The sequence below is a fragment of the Lepidothrix coronata genome, unplaced genomic scaffold (assembly GCF_001604755.1).
Source record: "Lepidothrix coronata isolate B3197 unplaced genomic scaffold, Lepidothrix_coronata-1.0 Scaffold31, whole genome shotgun sequence".
Taxonomy (NCBI): Eukaryota; Metazoa; Chordata; class Aves; order Passeriformes; family Pipridae; genus Lepidothrix; species Lepidothrix coronata.
In genome coordinates this window covers 1,619,500-1,643,685 of record NW_016690211.1, presented here as the reverse complement: position 1 = coordinate 1,643,685, position 24,186 = coordinate 1,619,500, and the positions used below count along the sequence as shown (strand labels likewise).

At 41.3% G+C, this 24,186-nt stretch overlaps 2 protein-coding genes across 2 annotated transcripts in view; one reads left to right on the top strand and one right to left on the bottom strand.

Annotated features, from left to right (window-relative positions):
• The window catches only part of SPEF2 (sperm flagellar 2), a 77,811-nt gene extending 59,172 nt beyond the window's left edge, over nt 1-18,639 (bottom strand). Inside the window, 7 exon segments of the mRNA XM_017811321.1 lie at nt 3,401-3,629; nt 4,338-4,417; nt 5,437-5,574; nt 6,883-7,053; nt 11,720-11,972; nt 16,707-16,809; nt 18,525-18,639. Coding sequence (XP_017666810.1) covers nt 3,401-3,629; nt 4,338-4,417; nt 5,437-5,574; nt 6,883-7,053; nt 11,720-11,972; nt 16,707-16,809; nt 18,525-18,582 — 1,032 coding nt within the window. The 5' untranslated portion in view covers nt 18,583-18,639.
• A 284-nt stretch (nt 18,640-18,923) lies between these two features.
• The window catches only part of PRLR (prolactin receptor), a 155,362-nt gene continuing 150,099 nt past the window's right edge, over nt 18,924-24,186 (top strand). The window contains exons 1-2 of the mRNA XM_017811157.1: nt 18,924-19,027; nt 20,901-20,984. The gene's annotated coding sequence lies outside the window, so the exon portion shown is untranslated. The remainder of the gene's footprint in view (nt 19,028-20,900; nt 20,985-24,186) is intronic.

The window sequence follows — 24,186 nt, the reverse complement described above, 5'->3', positions numbered from 1 at the left end:
TTGCTACTGCTTACCTTTAGCCATGGATTATTAGAGCAGTAGGTACTTCACCAGAAGAAAATGGATTTTAAAACCCTAATTCACAGGGAATTGAAGGAGCCACCCTAGCAGAGTGGTCACTTGTCATACTCAAACCATCAACTTTATGGTACAAAAAGTTGGTCCAGTGAGACATTAAAGCACCTTATTTAGGTGAATGTGCTCTTCCTAAAGCAAATGGTAAGATTCTCCTTTAGAACACTTTACAGCAGCTAAAAGAGACCTTGTCTTTGCTTACTGAAGTGTAGAGAACTTCAATATTCTAAGTGATCAAATATTTTGGCATGCTCAGTAGGCCTAAAAAGAGCTAGTAGGAAATTTTTGAGGAACAAGAATAAATGAAAAGGCAACTAACTCAAAGATACACAACAGATAAGTAAGGATTCAGAACACCAAACTCAAAGTTTCAGAGAGGTTGCTTATTGGGTGGGGAAGTGAAGCCCTGGTAGCTATCTTTAATACAAAAAGGAATGGACAAAGTACTCAAACCAAAGGTTAACAAGTTTTAAAACTTCTGGACATGGTAGGAGACAACATAAAAATTGTAGTACCATTTTTTGACCTAAAATTTTACATCAACATCTTCACAGAGGACTATGAAGTGTCTGAAGAAATCATAAATATCATAATTGGGACATCCACGTAATAATTTGAAAAATTACTACTAAAAGAGCACAATACACACTTTTTTTCCGGTTTACCTACTTGAGACAACAGTGGCATCCAGTGGCCAAACCATAACGTGTGTATGTTTCATGTTGTTCATACATAATTACTGTATCACATTCCTATTTTTCTATTTCCTTGTTTGATTTACATACAAGTGAAACAATTTTGTGCTCTTGTATGGTCATAAAATTTATGACCAAAACTTACAGTTCAGCATACATAAATCTATTTGGTTGACAAGTAATAATCTAGTAACAGTTCATTTCTCCTCCCATTTTCATGTTCTCAATTTATTGCTGAAAGTAACCTATTCCTGATAAATTTTTAATTCAGAGAGATAAAATCTGAACAGAGCACCTAAAAATAACAAGTAAAAAGCACAAATAATTTATTGAAATGGTGGAGATAAAGGTTCAATAGGAATGAAGCCATATTACTGTCAAACACTTTCAACACCTCCCTATGAAAATTGGACTGGCATCATGCTATGCTCTACAAAGAGTAGAGTATTTTCTCTCCCAGGCTTCAACCTGTGAAGTGCCAAAAATAAAAAATTTGAACAAAGTTCTTTTAGTAAGATTTATAAGCATGGATACAAAACAATCTACTGCATTCTGAAGGGATGAAATTCATTTAACTCTAAATGATCTCATGCCATGTTCAAAGTTTATGCTGTACAGGTAAAAATCTGATCCTAATACCTACAGGGCAGCTGCAGTTTCAGTGTGAAAATCCTTTTTGGTTCAGTACATAATGGAAGGGAAAAGTAATTTTCAACTATTTTGTATATTCATTTATTTTTTAAAGAAAATACCTTAGTTTGCTTCCCAGTTCTCTTAAGTCAAGTGGCACCTAATTTCTGAAATCTCGAAGTTCCAACCAAAAATCTCTTCCTCTGCTAATTTAGAACCAAATTATCACTAAACAGATTCTCTGATCTGGTCAAACTACTGTTCCAGTCAAATGCTCACTTGTCTTTCCTTCTAATCCCTACAGTCTGTGACTTCAGTTGTTCCTATATCAAAGCTTATTTTTTTTCCTGGGAATTTAGGAACACTATTGTTAGTTTTGCCTTGATTTGGAGCCTCCCTGGAGCCTGTGTGATTGGCAGCACATTGCTACAGTTCCTCCATCCCAAACTGATAAGGCTTGTCCTAAACCTCAGGTGGACCAGCTGTGTGACCTCCTCACAGCACTGGCTGGCTTTGCTGGCTAACAGCTGCTGTATCCACCAAGCACCCCCGTGACTGACAGCCAGGACTTTTGGAACCCCTAGTCCAGGCTGCCAGGGTTGCAAGAGCTGAGAGCAATTAAAGAGCAAGTTTTGGGACTCCAGTGATTTCAGGCAACTGGATTGAAAAACTTCTTCATGGCCTATGGATATCACCAAGAACATGATGTAAAATCTCTTTGAATGAGAACTCAAGAGACAGGATACATGGATAGATGCACTCTTGGTCTAAGCTACTACAGGTGTTTTTCAAGAATATAGATCAGAGATAGACATCGGGAAGCATCTAATTCCCAGATGACTACCTCAACAAATTAAATTTTTTCTTAACATTTCCAAATAGTCTCACAGAATCACAGAATATGCCAAGTTGAAAGGGACCCACAAGGATCATCGAGTCCAACTCCTGGCCCTGTACAGGACCATCCCCAAGACTCACACCACATACCTGAGAGTATTATCCAAATGCTTCTTGAACTCTGTCAGGCTTGGTGCCATGACAACTTTCCTGGGGAGTCTGTTCCGGTACCCAACCATCCTCTGAGTGAAGAACCTGTTCCTAATATCCAACCTAAACCTCCCTTGACACAACTTCAGGCCATTCCCTTGGTTCCTCTCACTGGTCACCACAGAGAAGAGATCAGTGCCTGCCCCTTCTCTTCCCCTCATGAGGAAATTGTAGACTGGGATAAGTCTCCTCTTCAATCTCCAGACATTACATGCCAAGGCTTAAAAATATATACATATATATAAAATACATGCTACACATCTGAAATGATATTATTATGCACCAGCAGTGGAGAAAGTCCCAGCTATAGTGGGTTCAACATACATGATTTAAGCTAAGGACTCACAGTGAAACACTAAAATAAATGATAACCAGAAATCACAGAAACCCAGCAAATTACAAGTTCTGTTTCTAAACAATCACTATAAAAGAGAAGACACGTGAAATCAGTAATCTAAGAGCTGCTTTTTGAATAAGGAGTATCTGAAGAGAAATCTTAAAAGCCTTGTGCTTTACAGGACAGGATTCAAATGGAATAACCTGCAACATCCATTTTTATACAAAACACAGACATTCTCCAGAGACATCTCTTCTATTCCACAACACATCAAAAATCAAAGCTCTGATCTGCAAATTGAATTTGATTTTTCTCTTTGTTCAAGTTTGGGGGGGGGTGGCAGGGAATAGAAGCAGATCTTCAACTGATTTTTATAATCTTTGCTCTGCTGCATTTATTTATCTTTTGTGGTTTGTAAGTATGATGTATGACATAAAGGTTGTGAGAAACAACAGATAACCTTCCCTATTTCTCAAGAAAAGCCAATGGTTGGCATAAAAGTAGTGCATGTATCTTCCTTTATCCTCTCCAAAAGGGCTCTGATTTTATATTTGTAAGCAAATTTTTAGATTGCTAACTGCACATGGACTCTACAGTTCAGCATACAATTTCTCACCTCTTCAGATTCATGTGCTAGTAACTGGTCCATTAGCATTTTTCGTCGTCTCTTTGCTCGTTGTTCTCTAGCAAATGTATCTTCCTCTAAACGTTTTTGAATTTTCCTTATATATTCACCATCTGAATAAACATTTAACAGCTCAGTTTTTGTCTGTGCTGTAGTTTCTTGAGTAGTTTCTTGAGTTGTTTCTGGCAATTTCTGTGTTTGCAATGATTCTTGTATATCACTGATTGAAAAGATTAAAAAGAGAAAGATCTCTGACTTAATATGAATTATGGTTCTTAAAGGTGTTTACATACAGATCCCTGTATAGCTATATGCAAGTCTAACAAATGTACAACATCACTCTGAGGGTACTGTGGCTACTTCTTGGTGCCCTTGTTACTGGGTTACTCCTCAAGATATCACTCTGAGTACAGTTTTGCAGTTACAGGTTTACACACAGAAATATCTACAGCAGTATGGATGACTATCACCTCTTGTCAGTAGGGTATACATATCAATAAAGATGACAGAATGACTATTACTTATAATTTCAGGAAGAAAGTTACTTCTTTCTATTTCCTTTGAAATGTGTTACTGTGTACGCATATTCAGAGCCATTCTCACCTCTCTGCAAGGTTAAATGACCTCATAGACCCAGTGGCTAAAATTAACAGAAGAGATGCACTTTGATACATTTCTTGCTGTATATGTGACAAAAAGTAGTGAAGGAAGCTTGAGCCATCCCTACTACAACTAAAGGTAAGGCAAAGACACTGCAACCGTGTTGGAATTGAAATATGTGCAGTGCTAGTGGGACAACCACTCAAAGAACAATCACAGTTTAAACTAAATGAGACATTACTTTTTCCTCAAGTAGCTGCCTACATAGATAGCAGACACCTGAGGTAGGATCCTGTCTATTCTTAGCAGTCTAACATCCAAATATTACCTGTCAGTCACCGGGCTGTGTAATTCAAAGGCATTTCCTGTCATAGACTTCTCAAACTTGTCTATTTCCTTGTATACGTTCTGAAGAAGCAACACAAAATTTAATGTTTCCTTTCTCTTCACAAAACATCGCAAAGAAGGTTCAACAGAACAAGTATTAGGGAATTACTTTTCTGTCATGCATGTACAACAGAAAGGTTTACAGTGAAAATACTTTAAGCATCAGCTAGACCAAGAATAAAGGCAAGACTATTTCCTTCTTCTACCTTTCGCTTCTTCCCTTGTTCCCTGTCCCTTGCTACACCTACTTCCATCAGCCAGAATATCCTAAAAATTTGCAGCTATTCATTCTGCAGGATAATTCTCATTTTGCATAGGACTTCAGCAGTTTACATAATTCTCACCATTCAGGGATTTGAAAGGATATTCTGAGCTATCATCTGCTTTCGAACCAGTAGCTTGAATGTATCCCCAAGCAACTATGTTACTACACTCTACATTTAAATACATCTGTGACAGTTGCACAGTTGTAAAAACTGGTAATATTTACACTCCTGATGATAATACAATCCAAGAACTTGAATTACAATCCAAGTACTCTTCCATACTAGATAATACAAATTTTTTTTTTAATGGTGCATTGCTATCATCTCTTGATTTAAGACAATTGTCAATTTCAGCTATTAGTAACATTTTTAATAGAGCAGACAGCTTTATAGTGTGTTACAGAACAGTTCAAATATTATCGTGCAAAACTTCATCAGGCACAAATGAGAAAGGAATGTTAATAGTTTTATTTCACATATTCAACTCAATAGGCTAGAAGGTAAAATAGTTTTAGAAATCAAATTAGTACCTACCTATGGTATATATTCAATACAAATTTTCTCTTATGTCAAAACAGTTTTTATTAAGAAACAAATGCAGAATTATGATAAGTATTCAGCCCATTTCACTGCCTGAGTCGACTATATTTTAACAGTTATATAGCAGCAGCTTTTGTATGATGTAAGTACAGTATTTGTAAGTGTAAATGTTCCCAATAATAATGGGTTTTGAGTTAATATAATAAACATTAAAAGAGTATAGATGATAATTACCTCTGCTTCTCTTTTCTTTAACAATTTTTTAGTTTCAATAGCTTTTATGATGGGTCTTGGTGGAGGCTTTGGAACCTTTAAACCAGCTGTTTGAATCCTGTGCGCTACTTCACTTTGTCTCCTTCTTCCAATGTGATCCTGAATATTCAACATCTTGTGTTCAGATACATAGTTTGAAACAAAATGCAACATATGGCCCTAATATACTACCTAAATATTTCTGAAGTAATACGGTACTTTATACATAGATTTAGATATAGATAGATAGACAAATACATACATTTACTTAATATATTTATATGAAGTAAACGTAATTAAACCAGAAAGAAAACAATCTTTCAGGAGGAAAGAAGAGCTTATCAGGCTTCAGACTTGAGCAAAGGATCAGTGCCTTATAGGCATTTAGGGGCTTTCATTGAATTCTAGTTCTAGTATGTTACCTGTTTCAGGTCTGAATACAGCACAGAAACTGAAAATACCAGTTTCCTAGTACAGAAAATGAGAATACCATTAGGTAACACATTAAGTAATACTACTGGTGAACAGTGAGTCTCAGATGACCAAGAAGTAACAAACATATAAATTACACTACAGATACCTGTGGGTAAAGATTGATATAAGTAGAAAAAATACTTTTTTACACAAATAGTCAAAGTCAATCAAAAATATATAATATATCAAATAAGGTACTAATAAATTTTCTTTTAAACTTTTTTTGTTATATTTTGGATATTGTTTGTATTTTCTTTTCTAGATACATGAACCGACTTTTCCTTCTTGTTCATGTAGTGGCAATAGTACAGCTAAATAATCACAGCAAGACTCTGTCCCTTAATTAGCCATATAAAACACATATCAAATTAGTCAACTACATCTTCTATGTGGTTCAACACCTCAGATAGCTCGCCATTTCCTCAATATAAGCTGTAAGCTGTACTTTGGATGAGTGTTCCCACGTCTAAACAAATTCCTTTCTCTTTTTTTACTTTATCAGAATGGCTACATAAAAGTACAAGATGTTCTGAGGTCATACCCACTAGGACCCCTTTCCCTGTCTTTTCCTGCTTTTGAACAATGCTTCTTTTCTTTACAAAAGAAGAATGTCACAAAGCTCTTTTACAAGGACATCTCAAACACATACAAGTTGTGAAATTCACACTTAGTCTTGAAGTCTATAGATATTTTCCACACATGACAAAACATAAGTACTCTCATTTTTAAACTATGTGACTTTTAAACAGTAATGTTTTTAAAGTCTCATAAGAGTATATTGACTCTGTGTCTACATATTAAGGATTTCCACGCATAGTCTTTTCCTTCGTTCTTGTATAAATATGACCATGTAGCACAGAACTAAGAACCCTTCACATTGGCTTTAACTAATCCATTATGCACATATCCTTAAGAAAATACATCTTCAGAAGTCTATAAAAAGTAAGCAGTCACCTCTTCAGTGTCTTGAGCTCTTTGCTCTTCTTGGAGCTTCTGAGCTCTCTGCTGCTCTGCAAAATGTGTACGAGCTATTTTATCTGCTACTGCCTTGGATTTTGTTTCAAAATGCTCCGAAATCTGCTGTAGCTGCAGATCAGCCTGATGTGGCACTAAAGTTTTCAAACGCTAAAATTAAACATCAAGCAATGAAGAGTCAGAAACGGTAATAAACATAATTAAATATTACAATTATAAGATGTTTATTTTAAACTGTGGGGGCCCCCTGCTGGTGTAGTGGTTAGTAGGCGGCGCTCTCACCGCCGCAGTCCAGGTTCGATTCCCAGTCAGGGAACCTCTCTGGGCAGATGGAGCTCGTCAGCCCTATAAGGCCATCCATCTAAGAGAAGGTCACTCTAAACAAACCTACATCCTGAGGACCTCGCTGCCACTGTCCGAGCTTACTCAGCCCCGGCAGATGAACCTCAGGATTAAAGGGTGGGCTCAGTTCAGCGCACGCTGTGTCTCACCTAAAAAATCCACTGCGCAGGCTCGAAGGGTTAATGACCTTTCCCAAATCTTCGTTTGCGAAGACTGGCCATACCTATTTTAAACTTTTTTCCTGTGTTAATGGGCACAGAATAAATATCTAAACATGTTTAAATAGAAAACCAGGACTAGCTCCATTGAAAAAAATAGAGATTTGAATTTGAATGATGCCAAACTTTCTTTAGTTTAGAGAAAAGGACACATTGCTTTGTAGAGCATTTTGAGGAGGGGAAGTGCAGAGGGAGGTGCTGTGCTCTTCTTCCTGGTATCCAGTGAGAGGACATGTAGGAATAGAAGCATAGAATCATAGGATCACAGAATGGTTTGGATTGGAAAGAACCCTAAAGATCATCTAGTTCCAACCCTCCTGCCCTGGGCAGAGACACCTTCCACTAGACCAGGTTGGTCGAAGTCCTATCCAGTCTGGCCTTGAACACTCCCACGGATGGGACATTCACAGCTTCTCTCTGCCAGTGCCTCACCACCCTCACAATAAAGAATTTTTTTTTAATATTTAATCTAACCCTACTCTCAGTTTGAAGCCATTCCTCCTTGTTCTATCACTACATGCTCTTCTAAAAAGTCTCTCTTCATCTTTCCTGCAGGTTCCCTTCAGGCACTCAAAGGCCACAATTAGGTCATTTTGAAGCCTTCTCTTCTCCAGGTTGAACAATCCCAGTTCTCTCAGCCTTGCCTGGTAGGAGATGCTCCATCCCTGCAATCAGCTTGGTGGCCTCCTCTGGACGAGCTCCAACAGGTCAATGTCCTGCCTCTGCTGAGGACCCCAGAGCTGGATGCAGTGTTCCAAGTAGTAGGGGTCTCACCAGAGAGGAGCTGAGGGACAGAATCCCCTCCCTTGACCTTGACTGCTTTTGAGGCAGCCCAGGAAACGTTTGGCTTTCTGGGCTGTAAATGCACACAGCCAGGTCATGTTCAGCCTCTCACCCACCAGCACGCCCAAATCCTTCTCAGCAGGGCTGCTCTTCATTTTCTCATCCCCCAGCCTGGACTGGTACCAGGGGTTGCCCTGACTCAGGTGCATCACCTTGTACTTGGTCTTGTTAAACTACCTGAGATTCCCATGGACCCCACCGATCAAGCTTGTCCAGGTCCCTCTGGATGGCATCCTGTCCTTCAGGTGTGGCAACCACACCTCTCAGCTTGGTGTCATCTGCAAATTTGCTGAGGGGGCACTCGATGACTTTGTCATTGATGAAGACATTAAATAACACTAGTCCCAATATGGACTCCTGAGAGGCACCATTTGTCACTGATGTCCATCGGGACTCTGAGCCATTGACTACCCCCCTCTGGTAGTGACCATCAAGGCAGTTCCTTCCCACTGAACAGTCCACCCATCAAATCCATGCCTCTCCAATTTAGAGAGAAGGATGTTGTGGGGGACCGTGTCAAAGGCCTTATAGAAGCCCAGATAAATGACATCTGTAGTCCTTCTCTTGTCCACTATCGTAGTCACTCCATGACAGAAGGTCACTGTATTGGTCAGGCAGGACTTGCCCTTGGTGAAGCTGTGCTGGTTGCCTCAAAGCACCTCCCTATCCTCTATGTGCCTTAGCAGAGCTTCTGGGAGGATCAGTTCCATGATCTTACCTAGTACAGAGACGAGGATGAAAGTCAGTAGTTCCCAGGGTCCTCCTTTCTACCCTTTTTAAAAGTAGGCGCAATGTTTCCCTTTTTCCAGTCACCTGGGATTTCCCCTGACGGCCATGAGTTTTCAAATATCATGGAGAATGGTTTGGGAACTACATCAGCCAATTCCCTCAAAATTCTGTGATGGATCTCATGGGGCCCCATAAACTTACATACATGATTGTACATTATGTTCATTATTTACTCAGGTGGTCATAGACCTGATCCCTTCTTACAGTGGGAGGGACTTTGTTCCCCCAGTCCCCATCCTGCTGTCCATCCACTGAAGAGGTGTAGGAAGAGAGGCTGTCAGTTAAGACTGAGGCAAAAGAGTTGTTGAGTACTTCGTCCTTCTTCTCATCTGTTGTTACCAGTTTCCCAGTGCTGTTTATCAAAGGGGTCTACTTTCTTTGACCTTCCTTTTCTGATTAACACACCTGTAGAAGCCCTTCCTGTTATTCTTTGTGTCCCTTGCCACAGTTTCAGCTTTGATATGGCCTTTCTCATCCCATCCCTACACAACCAAACTTCCCCTCCATACTCCTCCCAACTCATTTTTCCTAGCTTCAACTGCCTATGCATTTGCACAGCAGCCATGTCGGTCTCTTGCCTTCCTTGCCTGACTTGCTCCTAGTGATTGCTAGCTCTTGCACTCTATAGAAGACATCCTTAAAGATCTTTCAGCTCTGTCTCTGTGGGCAGTCTGCCAGGGCATCCCCTTGACTATCTCCTTGAAGAGCTGAAAGTCTGCTCTCCTAAAGTTCAGGGACCTAACTTTACTCCTCACCTGACCCACATCCCTCAGGACTGCAAACTCCACCAATGCATGATCACTCCAACCCAGGCTGCCTGCAGTCTTGATGTCCCCAATTATCTTGTTTGCACTGGTGACCAACAGATCAAGAAACACATCCCTCTGGGCTATTTCTTGGGTCAGGAAGTTATCTCTCATGCATTCCAGGAGTCTCTGTGCTACTTTCCCAGCAGATGTCGGGGTGGCTGAAGTCCCGCAGCAGGACAAGAGCCTGTGAGCATGATGACTCCTGTAGCTGGAGTAAGAAGGCTTTGTCAATAGGTTCCCTTGGTCAGGTGGACTGTAGCAGACACCAACTACAGGGTTCCCTTTTTTTGCCTTGGTCTGTGATTCTTAGCCACAGGCTTTTGAACTGCTCATGTCTATGCCTTGGAGACAATTCTTCACAATCCATCTCTTTATGTAGAGGGCAACCTGTCTGCCTCTCCTTCCTCTTCTAAAAAGTCTCTTCTTAAAAGCCTGTAGCCATTTATAGTCACACTCCAGCCATGGGATTCATCCCATGCTGCACCAGGGGAGGTTCAGACTCCATGTTAGGAAGCATTTCTTTACTGAGAGTGTAGTCAAACACTGAGACAGGCTTCCTAGAGAGGTGGTCAATGCCCTGAGTCTGTCACTGTTTCAGAGGCATGTGGACAATGACCTTAACAGGCTTTAACTTTTGGTCAGCCCTGAAGTGGTCTGGCAGTTGAACTAGATGATGGTTGTAGTTCCCTTCTAACTCACATATTCTATTCTATTTAAACTGAAATATAGAAAATTCAACTTAAACACAACGAAAAAATTACTGAAAGGGTGGTAAATAATTTACTTACACAAGCTGAGAAGTCTCCAGCTTTGGAGATAGTCAAGACCCCACTGAACAAGGTCCTGAGCAACACGGTCTAGTTGGCTTTACCTGGAGCAGTGGGGATGGACTAAGTGATTTCCAGAGGCCCCTTCCAGCCTCAACTATTCTATGATTCAAATCCTGTTCCGAACCTGTCTAAAGACCAGACCTACTCACAGTTGCTTAACTTCTTTAAGCTATCCCTCTATAGCTGAAGGGATACTTCAACTCTCTGGTACTATCCTTGCATTTGTTCATAATCTTTCTGCCTGCAGACTATTTTTCAGGAAGTGTGCCAGAAAAAAAAGTGAAATTTTACCCAGATGAATTTGATTCATGATATGCTTCTTAAAAACTGCCCATCCTGCTAACAAATAATGGTTTGCACATGCTGAATCTTACTGCTGAAAACAAGAAGAATGTCTTTAACAGAACCTACTACATCAATACTGACTTCCTCTTAGGTACTCTCTTTTCCTTTTGTTTTTTTTTCTCTTTATATTACCCAGCACATGATTATTGCTGGCTGGAGTGTAGTATAAATATATGGAGAGACATGTAACAGAATGAACCAAATCACTGTGGCACAAAGCTCAACATAGTTATAAACAGGCTTCCTGGAGGGGCAATTAGTCTAAGTTGATACCTAGACCACAATGCAGTCTGCAATCTGCACTGATAAAAGTAAAAATGCAGCTGCTGAGTAACTACTAGGCTTTGTTGTTATAGCATTTTAAGTCTGGAGACAGCTTGAAAATAGAGCAGGTAACACAGGATGAACCAAAACAAAGGAAAACAGAACACAGAAGATCAATAGCCTATTGAGTTACTGATAAGCTGTGTAATGCCACTGTATAAGACATTGCAAAAGACTGCTTCTTTTCAATATAAGTGTTGGGTTTTGAACAGGAGATTTAAAAAGTGAGGAGGGGAAGCACGCAATACACTTGAAAAGTACATGTAAATACATGCTACCTTTTCTCTATTTATACAAAATAGGCATAGCTAGTTACCTCTGGATACAAAACACTCTCAATAGACTTAAGATTTGTAGTTGCGGCGGGTCTTATTGCTTCCATGACTACTCCAGGGTGCTTTGCCTTTCTCTTTTTTTCTAAAGCAATATACAATTCATATAAAAGCTTTGTTGCAGCCCCATGCTGTCCTGTCATGATGTCTTGGGCCACATTCTCATTAAACGGCACACCAAGGAGGTGAAGTGTAGGTTCCAGGCGAGAAAAATTGTTAACTTTTGCATCTGCAACCCTATATGATTAAAAACAACAACAAAAACCAGAAAATAAACTTATTTTCAGTTCCAACTTGCTGCATTAATCATGGTCATGATACTTACCTCATACCAAGACAGGAGGAGGAAAAAAATAAAACCCACAGAGGACTTCCTTAAATAATGGGTTACACAGTTTGGCTTAGGTTTTATACTGCAGTGTATACACACATTGATTTCTAAGTATAACTTCCGGAAAAAACAAAGATCACACTGGATTATATAAATCCTGATACATAAATACACAAAGTGCATCTAACAGCAAAAGCTAACCCCAATTGCAGCTAATGGTACCCCATCCACAAAACACACATAGAGTTTGAATTAAGTTTCTATATTAGCTGTATCATCACTTGAGCTGTTGCCAATCAAAACATACGTAATGATAAAAAAAGCCTATATTATCCATTAAACCTCACAACACTTTGACATATTTCTTCTCCAATAAAAAGAAATGGACACACAGGTTAGAATTAGCAATTTACATTCAAAGCTAAAATAGTGGCTTGCAGATTACTGTTTTTCTTGATATGTAGATTCTCCTGTGGAAGCAGTCAATATCAGTAGATATACAGGGCAAAATCAAATAATAATAAATTATCAGTTTATCACAACTAACACATCAAATTTCATCCAACAAATCCATAACTTCAGTCTGAGTCAGAACATCATGCTTTCTGTACTGCTCTATCTCTTGAGTTCACAATAGTTCCTTTGTATCTACCAACCAGCTTTTGAGGTCAGCTGAGCTCCAGCACAATTCTACAAAAATGCCCAATTTTACCTGAAGACCTTCTGGTAACAGAGTATTCATCTTATTTTGAGATGAAGCCATCCAGGGGCTCATTATTCTCTCTATAATAGTCCATGCCTTATTTCTTACCCAATTATATATAACTGCAGCTTCCAACTACTGAACATTTTTCTGCCATTGATTCAAGGTTAAGATGAGCTCTATTGTCACAAACCATCTCACATGCACTGAGAGGCTGTAGTGACACCACCTCTTAACTTCTTATTCTGCAAGGTGCGGCAGACTGGTTTGTACATCCCATATTCCCCCTTCTTGCATTCCTTGAAGAGAGGAGTGGCAGGTTCTAGTCCCAGGGACCTCCCCAGTCATCAGGACCTTTCAAAGATTATTGCGTGGCCTAGCAGTGATATCAGTCAGGTCCCTCAGCTCGGGTGGGTATATGTCATCAGGTCCCATGGACTTGCATATTTCAAATTTATTTAGACGTTCCTTTCTTGCTACAGACTGTCTTGTAAGTCTCAGAGGCTTGGGATATCAGAGTCTTATGGATGCCTCAATAGGTCCACATTTTCCCTAGCCTTCCTTTTGCTGTGGAGATATCTGTAAAAGCCCTTCTTGTTGCCCTTCTGCCTAGGCATAAGACAAGGTCTTTTCCCCATGAGGACAGTCAAGAAAATTGAAATAAATTGCCTGGAGAGTTAGTATAGTCTTCATCCTTGAAAGTTTTCAAGATGACACTGGGTAAACAACTGCTGCAGACTTTCCTGTTAGTCTCAGGGGCTTGGGATTTCAGAGTGCAAGTTTTACCAGTAGAATAGAGTAGGATAGAGAAGCCATTAAGTATCTCAGCCTCAGCATGGCAGTCTGAGAAATACTCAAGGACCTGAGAGGGAAGCTGATCAGTGGAGCCATACTCTGCCACCTTTGATGCAGAAAGACAACTCAGCATGGCTGCTACAGAGGCAGGTCTTAGATCTTACCTGCTCTCTCACACATGGGGCAGCTCTTCTTCCTCCTCACCTTCCCAACCTGTCCATCCTAAAGAGCCTATATCCAGCCATGGCAGCATGCCAGTTGTGTGAGCTAATCCACTGCCTCTCTGATAATCCAGCAACAGTTCACAGGCTGCTAATTTCTTCTGTTTGATTCCCATGCTGCATGCTTTAGTATACAGGCACTTCAGAGAGGCAGCCAGTTGTGTTGATTTTTAAAAAATGTAGAAAAATTTAGAAAAGGTGTGAATGTTTATCCCATAACCTTATCTTCTCAGCACTTCCTTAACAGTGTGCATACATTTGAGGTGTGTCCTAATTAGAACAGCTGGGACCGATTCATCACTGGATGGGTGTAGCCCAAAACTGTGTATTCTATAGCCTTCCATGCCATTTTCCCAGAAACTGTTGTCAGTAGAGGCCTGCGAGGTGGGGGGGGATGTTCCTGAGCACCCTCATACCCTTTTATGGACTGAGCATCCTCATACCCGTTTATGGAATTCCCCGCTCTGAGGGGAGGACTGAGCATTCCTGCCTGAACTGGAGAATATATAAACCTGGAGTTTCGGAACCTTTTTACCACTCGTGGGAGCCAGAGGAAGACTGCAGCTCACCGCTCTCAACCAGACTGCAACAGCTCTCCCACCAGCAGGTTTTTCCCCTCTCCCTTTACTTTGGACTCGGTGGGGGGGGGGCCAAGGAACACCACTTTGTTCATGCCCCAGGGTGCTGGGTTATACATTTGGGTTTTGTGGGTTAAAACCAATTGCTTGTCTATATAATCGTACTTATTGTATTATTTTATTAAATTGTTATTCTAACTTATAATCTCTCTTGAGTTGAGTTCATTTCCCCTGCTGGTTAACTTTTAAACCAGCACAGGGTGGAAGGCCTTCTGCACTGTTTTGCTGCTCTTATTCGCATCACCCTCTTCTTGCTTGCCAGTCCAGGCCATCACTTCCTCACTTGTTTGAGAGTAATCCTCTCCTTCTCCCCTCATTCCTAGTTTATCCTCACCAGGTTTGTCAGGCTGTTTCAAAGATGCTTTTGTCCATCTTGGCCAGGTGGATCCTATATCTTCCTAGCAATCTTCCCTCTCAAAAGAGGATCTCATGGCTGTGAAAAACAAATCCCTGCTGTTAACAGCAGCTGCACAACCACTTGTTGACCCATGGAATCTATCTACTCCTCATCGAGCCCATCCACCTCACCAGCAGAAATAAGAAAAAAGAAAATATTTGGGCCCCGTGCTTGTGGCTCCAGGTCTCTCTGGCAATATCCTTGGTACCCACAGAAAAGAGCAGCAGGGATAACAGTGCAAGGGCTCTGGACAAATCTCTGCAGCTCTGGATTGAAGCCCCAGCATGCAGTAAACCCCTCTGGCTAGCATGTCAGGTCAGCAGATGGCACCCCCATTTTCTAGTGCTATCATTTACTTGCTCCCTCTGGTGCTCTGATGTAGTTTAGACTTCAACCGCTCAGATGTTTTGTTGCACAGTGCCACCAGCCTCTCATCTGCTACCACAGCCATCAACCTGTTCTGCAGCTTCACATCAGCAGGTGGAGCAGACACCTTCCTTTTCTTGCCAGAAGTCACCTCCTTGCCAGTCATCTCCTTTTCCCAACCCAACCAGATTCTGCCTGCCTCTCTCTCAGCACAGCTGCGGGTCCAGGTTCCTGTATCTGCAGTGTCTCAGAGAAGATCCAATCCACTGATTTCATTCTGCAGCAGCTTGACTTGGTAACACAGCTCCTCCATGAGCACATAGCTCTGCAGGCAAAGCCATCACCTCCCACTCATGAAGATGTAAAGGCTCTGGGCATTCCCTTTGGTCTGACACAGGGAGACTTGACTCCTTTCTCTGGAGAGAAATCTGACTTGAGGCCTCTGATATTCTGAGTAGTTGCTCCAATGGGTATTGGGTATCACACTCTGTCACGCATCCCCACGCTTGCTGAGCACACATACGCTGTCTCAGCAGAGTTTCTAACCACTTCTTGCACATACTGAAGCGCATCTTCACTAACTGCACCCCAAAGCACACCTTTATTGGGAAGAATCAAGAGAACTTGTTAGAAGCTGCTAGAGCCTGCTAGAAGTAAAAGCCTGTTATTTTCCCCAGCAACAGCAGGTACTCTAAAGTTCCTCAAAGAGTTACCAGGGGTTTTCCAATGATCCCAGAAATTCCTGGGAGATCTAGAAGTCTTAGAAGCAGAGCGCAAAAACTGCTGTGCAAAACTGCTTTTTGCTGGCTGCCTTTGTCAGCTGTGCTCAAGTTGCTCTCTTGAAAATTGGTCGGACTTGCAGAAGGAAGGGTGTGAATACACGGGAAGTTCAAAGAACATACAAACAGAGGTTCAGAAGAAAAAGGAAGATTTCATGCACTGGCACTCGATGCATAAGCCAAGGAACTCCATGAACTGCATCAACTGTACCAAAGCTCACAGATCTGCACAAGACTTTTCAAGTTCACATTTTTCAGTTCTTCTTCATGACAGATACTACACCAGATTACTTGTAAACTTATACATTCTTGTATGATTTTCTACCAGGGCTTCACTCAGAGCCTCACAATGTATCTCCACCATTTTCATTTTAGTGAAGATGTAATGGTCACCACCACACCACAACTCTGTATTCCTGGCTCTACACAGCTCACAGGGACAGTGACAGTATTTCCAGCCCTAGAGACATCCTTGAAAAGCTTTTTGCATTCTTGGTCTAACCTGTTACTATTGTAGTTACAATCAAAATGCATAATTTTCTTGAAGAAGTATGATCAATCTCTCTAGATATATGACATTCATTAAGGCATCACACACAAGCAGCTTTTGAATCTCTGAAAAATGTTTCAAATCTCACTAAGTTCTACATGGTTTTGCATTTAGAAATTCTGAGAAAATATGTATACTATATTAAAATATGTCTACTTTATGTAAGAGACATGTTATCCATAAGTACTAACCTGCTCTGTGAAAATTGTTTAAAGTCATCCTGAAGACCATATTTGTGTAGAAGTTCTCCTAGGAGGTAGCCGTTAGAAAATTCTTCTGGAAATGATCCTGGAACTAAGTTTTGGGTTTTGTTGTTTGAGTTTTTTCCAAAAAATAAGAAAATTAAAAGAATTCATACATTAATCTTAATACAGCTTGTTATTATAACAAAACTAAGTCCAAACTTCATTAAATAATTCAGAGGAATTTTAGAAGATTGACCTAGCAGTAATAGTTTTCAACTCACAAATAAATAAACTTTCTGTGTAGTTATTTTGCAACATCAGCTTTAGGTAGTAATTTCTCATTTTCGTTGTAAAAATATATACATTGTCATTGAGATTGTGGCAATATCTATAAACTATGATTACTACATTTTCCATACAAAATGCAAACGAAAACAAAGCTAGATCTAATGTGCTTCTCTTCAAGAATCATAGAATATGGTGAGCTGGAAGAGACCGAGAGGGATTATCAAGTTCAGCCCTGTGCAGGACACACCAAGTGACATCATGTGCCTGAGAGTGTTATCCAAACAGTTCTTGAAGGCTGTCAGGCTTGGTGCTGTGACCACTGCCCTGGGGAGCCTATTCTAGTACCCAACCACCATCTAGGTGAAAAACCTTTTCCTGATATCCAGCCTAAACCTCCCCTGACTCAGCTTCATGCTGTTTCCTTGGGCCCTGTCACTGGTCACCACAGAGAAGAGATCAGTGCCTGCTCCTCTGCTTCCCCAACATGAGGAAGTTGAAGACTATGATGTGGTCTCCCCTCAGTCTCCTCTTCTCCAGGCTGAACACACCAAGTGACCTCAGCCACTCCTCATACAGCTTCCCCTCAGGGCCCTTCACCATCCCTGTTGCCCTCCTTTGAGGGCATTAAGCTCCTAAAAGCTTAATGTCTTTCTTATATTGTGGTACCCCAAACTGCACACAGGACTCAAGGTGAGGCCGCCCCAGTGCAGAGCAGAGCAGGACAATCCCCTCCCTCAACTGGCTGGTGATGCTTTGCCTGATGCCCCCCTGGATCTGGTTGGCCCTCCTGGGTGCCAGGGCACTGCTGACTCATATTCAGCTTGCCATCGACCATGATCTCCAGGTCCCTTTCAATGGCACTGTTCTCCAGCCTCTCATTTCCCAGTCTATACACACAACCAGGGTTGCTCCATTCCAGGTGCAGAATCTGGCACTTGTCCTTGTTAAACTTCATACAGTTGGTGATTATCCATTGCTCTAATTATCAACAGGAAGTTGCTCCCTCTTCCTTGCAGAACAAATGTTTTTGCAATGCCAGCACAACACCTGCCATACAAAACAAAGCACTACTTTCCAAACACATTAAAATATATTTTTTATCCTCTGGAGTCCTTATTAGCAGGTGAAGCTCCAGCACCTCCTGTCTCCCCAGAGCACTTGCCCCATGAGGAGAATTAACTTTCAGCTTGAAAACTTCAGGCATTGGAACAGGTTGTCCAGGAAGGTGGTGGAGTCACCAGTCACTCCTGGAGATGTTTAAGAGGTGTCTGGGTCTGGCACTGGGCGATGTGGTTTAGGGGTCACAGTGGCAGTGCGGGGCGGACAGTTGGACTGAGTGATCCTGAAGGCTTCTTCCACCCTTGACGACTGTATGATTCTACGACTAAACATGTACCTGCGGCGGTGCCTGGGAGCGGGCCAGCGGGCGGGTCCGCCGGGGGAGCAGCTGGGGCGGGGGGGGAATCCCCTGGCCCGATCTGGCCCGACCCTGAGGCAGCGCCCTCGGTCCTCCCCGCGCAGCAGGGCCCCACTCACCGACGCGCCGGGAGAGCTTCACCTCCTCGTTCAGCCATTCGCAGAGGATTCGCGACATGGCCGGGCCGGACCCGCCGCCGCTTCCTCCACACTCCGCGTCCCGTTGCCGCGGCGACCGCGCGGGGCGCCTGCGCAGTTGGGGCAGGGCGGGCGGCGGCCGTGCCGCGCAGGCGCCACGGGCGGGCGGGTCCGCGGGTGTGCCCGGGCGCGCGGAGGAAGGTGAGCGCGCGGCGGGGCGCGCGCCCCTTCAGCGGGGCCAGGGGGAGGCGCTGGGCGGGCGGGGGCCGAACGCGGCTCCGCCGAGCTGAGCCCCGGAGGGGTCGCGCCCGGGGGCAGGTGGCCGGTCCCCGCTCAGCCCTGTGCCCCCGCGCCGTGCCGGGCTGGCGGCACACGGGGCTGCCACACCTCTCTGCTCCGGCCGCGTGTTCCATGTGTGTTCCAGCCCGCAGTTCCCCGTTCCGCCCCGACGTCGGCGGCGCCGTGCCTTGTTTGCTCCTGAGCTGGTGCGGGTGATACGGGGCAAAGGGCTGACAGGTTTAGGGTGGACATTAGGGAGGCTGAAGGGTGGACATTAGGTAGAACTTTTTCACAGAAGGGCTATTTAAACATTGGAATGGGCTGCCCAGGGAGGTGGTGGAGTCACCGTCCCTGGAGGTGTGTAAGGAAAGCCTGGACGTGGCACTCAGTGCCGTGGTCTGGTTGACAGGGTGGTGTCCGGTCATGGGTTGGACTCGATGATCTCGGAGGCCTTTTCTCGCCCAGTCGATTCTGTGATTCTGTGAAACGCAGCCTAGCAGGAGAAAGAAATTAATCCAGGGTGATTTTCCGAAATCCGTTCATATAACGGCACAAATTACTCTGTTGGCGCAGTGTGAAAAGGGGGAGGGAGAGCCAGAAGTGCCGAGAAGGGCTCTGGCGGTGCAAATGTGCGCTACACATCGAGGAGGGTTTTTTCCAGCAGCGCTGTCGGTGTGAGGCTGGGGAGCATCCCTGTGCCAGAACAGCTGCTCCTGTGGGAGCCAAGCCGGGCTTATAACGAGCCTCGCCGATCCGGCTCTTTGCTCAGCTTTTGTTTGTATTAAGTCATCTTTGTTTTAGAATCTGAAACAATCATGGGTGGTTCCAGTGCTCCTATCTGAAGCGTGTGTGACAAAACTGTGGAGCGTAGTGCTACATCTGGAAAATGCACTGCACACCATGGGGATTTCAATTGGCCAATGTCTTCTGGAAAAGATTTATGTTTTACTTAGTTTTTGGGTACCTTTCAGTACAATACAGAATCCTAAAGGATTATTTATCTTGCAAAAGGCAGGAAAAAGAGGATCTGGTGGCTAATGATAGGCTGACAGCGAACTAACTGTAATTTTCAAAAGTGACAATAATCAGCAGTTGGCATAACTTGGAATGTTACAAATTCTGTTTCTCTACAAGGACCAGAATTTATGGAGGGTATGCTTCAGATCAAATTAAATCCTTGAGAATAAGTAAAAATAAATGTATAACTGACCAGGTATTTATATATCTTGAAAAGGTCAGTATAGAATTAGTGATACGTGAATGAATGAAGTAACAGGAAACTTCAAGAGGGGAAGTACTTTCAAGGCAGATGTTTAAATTAATATTTATATTCTTCTAAAGATTCGAAGTTTTGTGTATATCTGAAGGTATAAAAATACCCATACTTTAGGGGGAGAAAAAAACCCTTGAATTTTTAATATTTTTATGACACTATTTCATAGTAGCATGAAAGTGGTAGCAGTAGTATGAAAATAGTAATACTACCCATTAGTAGTGGGTATATCTACTATCACAAGAGTGTTTTTCTGATACGTCAGGGTGCAAGGAACAAATATATTTTAGCTTTCTCATGGAATTTTTTCCTTATCTCCAGAAATCAATGTATATTTATTTATGCTTATATATAGTTATATGTTGCTGCACATAGTCATTAATTGTTTAAGAAGTTTATGTTGATTTAAAACATGCAAACCAGAACTGATTTATATTAAGTATAGAACTTCTTTCCATATCACCTCTGACTTTAAAAAGCTGGTACTTCCTGTGTCTCTAGGTTTTTTCCTTATGGAATGTATTCTTTCATCTTTATTATCATATTCAGTGAATTTCTAAACACTTGATTTAGTTTAAAATAACATGGGTTGTTCTGTCTGCTGAGATGACATAGTAAAATCTTATTCAGATAAGCTGGAATTATGAGAAACATGGAATTTCATATTTAAATTCAGTAGTGGCTTGTTGTTTCATTTAAATCTGTCTTAGCTCTTAACAAACTAGTGTAGCTTTCTTTCAGAATTCTGGGTAGTGATAGGATAATGTATTAATCAAATTTTACTTTATTCTTTCCCTGAATTTAAGACTTTGGAAGATGTCTGTGTTCTGCACTGCGAAAGCTGAGTCCAGACAGCTTTTAAAGGAAAATTCTAGCAGACAACAAATAAGGTAAGTGTTTCCCTAATTCTACCCTTGCTGAAAACACCAGTATTTTTAAATTGGTGTTTTCTGTGTTCTCTTAGTTTTTTAATTTTTTTACTTATACTTTAATTTTGCTAGGAATGCCAGTTGGAATATCCTAAGCATTCCAAACTGATTTTTCAAAGGACTCTGTACTTTGAATGGTGTAGATTTTAGACAGCAATACTAGATTGTGGCATGCCTATGGATTTTTCACATAAAACTTTGTCTTTAAAGTTAATACGTCTTCTCATGGACTTACTTAGAAAGAGGAGAGGATTGTCCATAGGCTGAATTTATAATAGTTAAAGGAATAGAAGACATCAGACAACAATCTGTTGACCACAGAAATTGAGGTGTTGGGGATCATCTGCATATATGAAGAACAAAAAAAGGATTTTTGTACTTCAGTTTTGAATAACATGGACATATAGTGGTATGCATGAAGAACAAGAGGGCAAAATTCAGTTTTAAAAGTGATTATCCGTAAACTTCAGTGTTATCACAAAAGGACAATCAAAATTCTTCAGCATGTTCAAGATAATAAACTGAAGGGGGAGTTAATTAGGAGGAATTATTTACAATTTAATACAACGAAGATTAAGAAAAGTCAAATGGAACAGTACCTGAATTCTCAAATCAAATTTCATTTGGATTGAGTCTGTGCAAACAGTAATAGCACTAAACTGATACAGAGTAATTAAAGCATGTGTGGGTTCAGGAGCTTCCTTTTTGTGCACCAGAATTTGTTGCTGCGTCAACAAGATTCTTTAGAAATATACTTAAGTATAGTTACTGCAGTGTTATGGTTCATGTTGTTTGCTTGTCTTTTCTCTCTCCTGGGAATTTACAACAGGGCTAAATAGCCTTCTCTCCTCCTAGGGCTTCTTTTCACTTTTCCCTCTCTAGTTTGATTATTCGTTTTACTTAATGTTATTTACCCACTCTGACATGATCAAATTATCATGTTCTCTTTGAAACTTAATTTTAACTATATTCATGCCTCACAGACTCTCCTCTGGTCACCTCTGGGTCCTCATACCTGGGGACAAAAAAGGATCAAACTCTAAAGAAATCATGACCTTGAGGATTGTGCTTACCCCACATTTCTACAGCTTCTTGCTTCATGCACCTCTCAGCTCTGTTGCCCATACTGGCTCTTAGAACAGCACTACTCTGGAAGCCTGTTCTGATTTCTGCCTTGAGTTTCCCTGTTGCCACAAGAAAACAGCTATATTGATTCAGAGCTCATGTTTGTCTAGTTCAGTCTCCTGTCTCTGACAATGATCAATAACAAATCCCGGGGAAGAAATTAAGGGAAATCGTATACTAGTACTATATACTTGTTAGCATATACCATGTTGCCATACAGAACGTTGTCTCTACCATCACTTTTTGTGATAAAGGACTTTATGCATCTACGTAAGATAGTACAATTAATTTTTCCTTCCATTAGCACATGCAGACAGTTCTAAACCTCTGTAAATGTTTAATATTGACAGTGGACTGTGGTAAGGAATTCCATAACTTAACCTGGACTTATATGAACAAATTAGGTTACCCTTCATTATGTGAAGAAGTACATTGTTGTTTTGAAGCTGCATCCTCTGCAGTGCTGTAGATGTTCTGTTATTTTTAAACAAGAGTATGAGGCATCTGACTTGCAGGTTGAACTGATGCTTTAAGTGCTATCTTGCTTCCAAGAGCTATATAATAGATGTATTTTATGTTCACATTTACTGCCTATCTTTGTTTTCTCTCTACCCCAGTTGTGAGGTTGTGTCTCTGGACACAAATGTGTCTCATATTAACTGTGGTTAATATGGCTTATTCTGCTCTTTTATTATCTGCACAAGGAATGCTGGGGTGTGAATCTGCTGTACCAGTCCTGTAAAAAAAAGTCCCCCACTTGGCAATGCTGATGTGGCTACATCAATATATATGCAAGATATGCAGTTACTGCCTAAATAATATCTCTGTATTGTAAGCAAGCGTGTCATCTGTGTTCAAATACTGATGAGAATGTATGATGCAGCCTGGCAAATTACAGGTATGCAGGAAAATACTGTAATGGGTGCATTGTTTTCTGTACTGCGAAGTGGATTATTAGTATGTAGGTTCAGTTTGAGTAAATCTCAGTAAATTACTGGGCACGATTAAGGCAAGAGCATTGCAGAGAAATTCTGCACTGTGAAGAGACAGGGCAAAATGTTTCCAGTGTGAGGAACAGCTGTAGTGTTGTGGCTGGCTGATGTTTTGATTCTTTTCCACGCTGGTAACCAAGTAAGGAAGAAGATAATTTAATCTTCTTAAGTGAGATCCATAACTCGCTTGTTGTATCTGAGACAATATGGTTCCGTTTAGTTCAGTTGTAGCAACTGCACATTTAAACCAGGGACTGAAGGATTTTTCAGCTTCAAGTCAGTGTTCAGTGTCTCCAGTGTGATGTATTTGTCAGGAATTACAATCCACTATGGTGGATAGTGGCATATGATATTGAATATTTGAATATTGATTGATGCTTTAAGACAAACTAAGTAAAGCAGAGTGGGTTTTTTGGTGGTTTGTTTTTTTCTTTTTAAAAAAAAATGCATTACTGACTTCCATTGATTACTGACTTTCATTTAAAGTTTTTGAAAAGATTCTGTGACTTTAAGGTAGACAATGTTTCTTAACTATTTCAAGATCAAAGGAGCACTTCCTACAAAAAGCATCGAAACAGTAAAAACTGAGTATAAAGGATGGAAATAAAAAAACCAAACTACCTGACAGATTGAAAATTCACATAAGCAGAATAAAAGGAAGTACAAAGATCATTAGAACCTCCCTGAATAATGAATACATACATGTCTTAAGGACACAATAAATTATGGGGGAATTAGAGACTGGCATGTAGATACAGCTTTAAGCGTGTGTGAAACAAAAGAATGAGGAATTAAAGACATTTTTGTTTTGAAGACATTGCTGGGATGCCACTGAATTTGATTACCTGTTTCTGAGCATCTCATTCTTCTTAATAGTTTATTTTGGGATTTATTACCACTTTCTTTCCTGAATGGTAATTTTTTTTCTATCCGAAAGTTGGAGATTGTGGGTGGGGGATTCCATGATTCCTTGGGGGCCCCTGGTGGTCTAGTGGTTAGGGTGCAGGACTCTCACTGCTGCGACCCGGGTTCGATTCCCAGCCCCC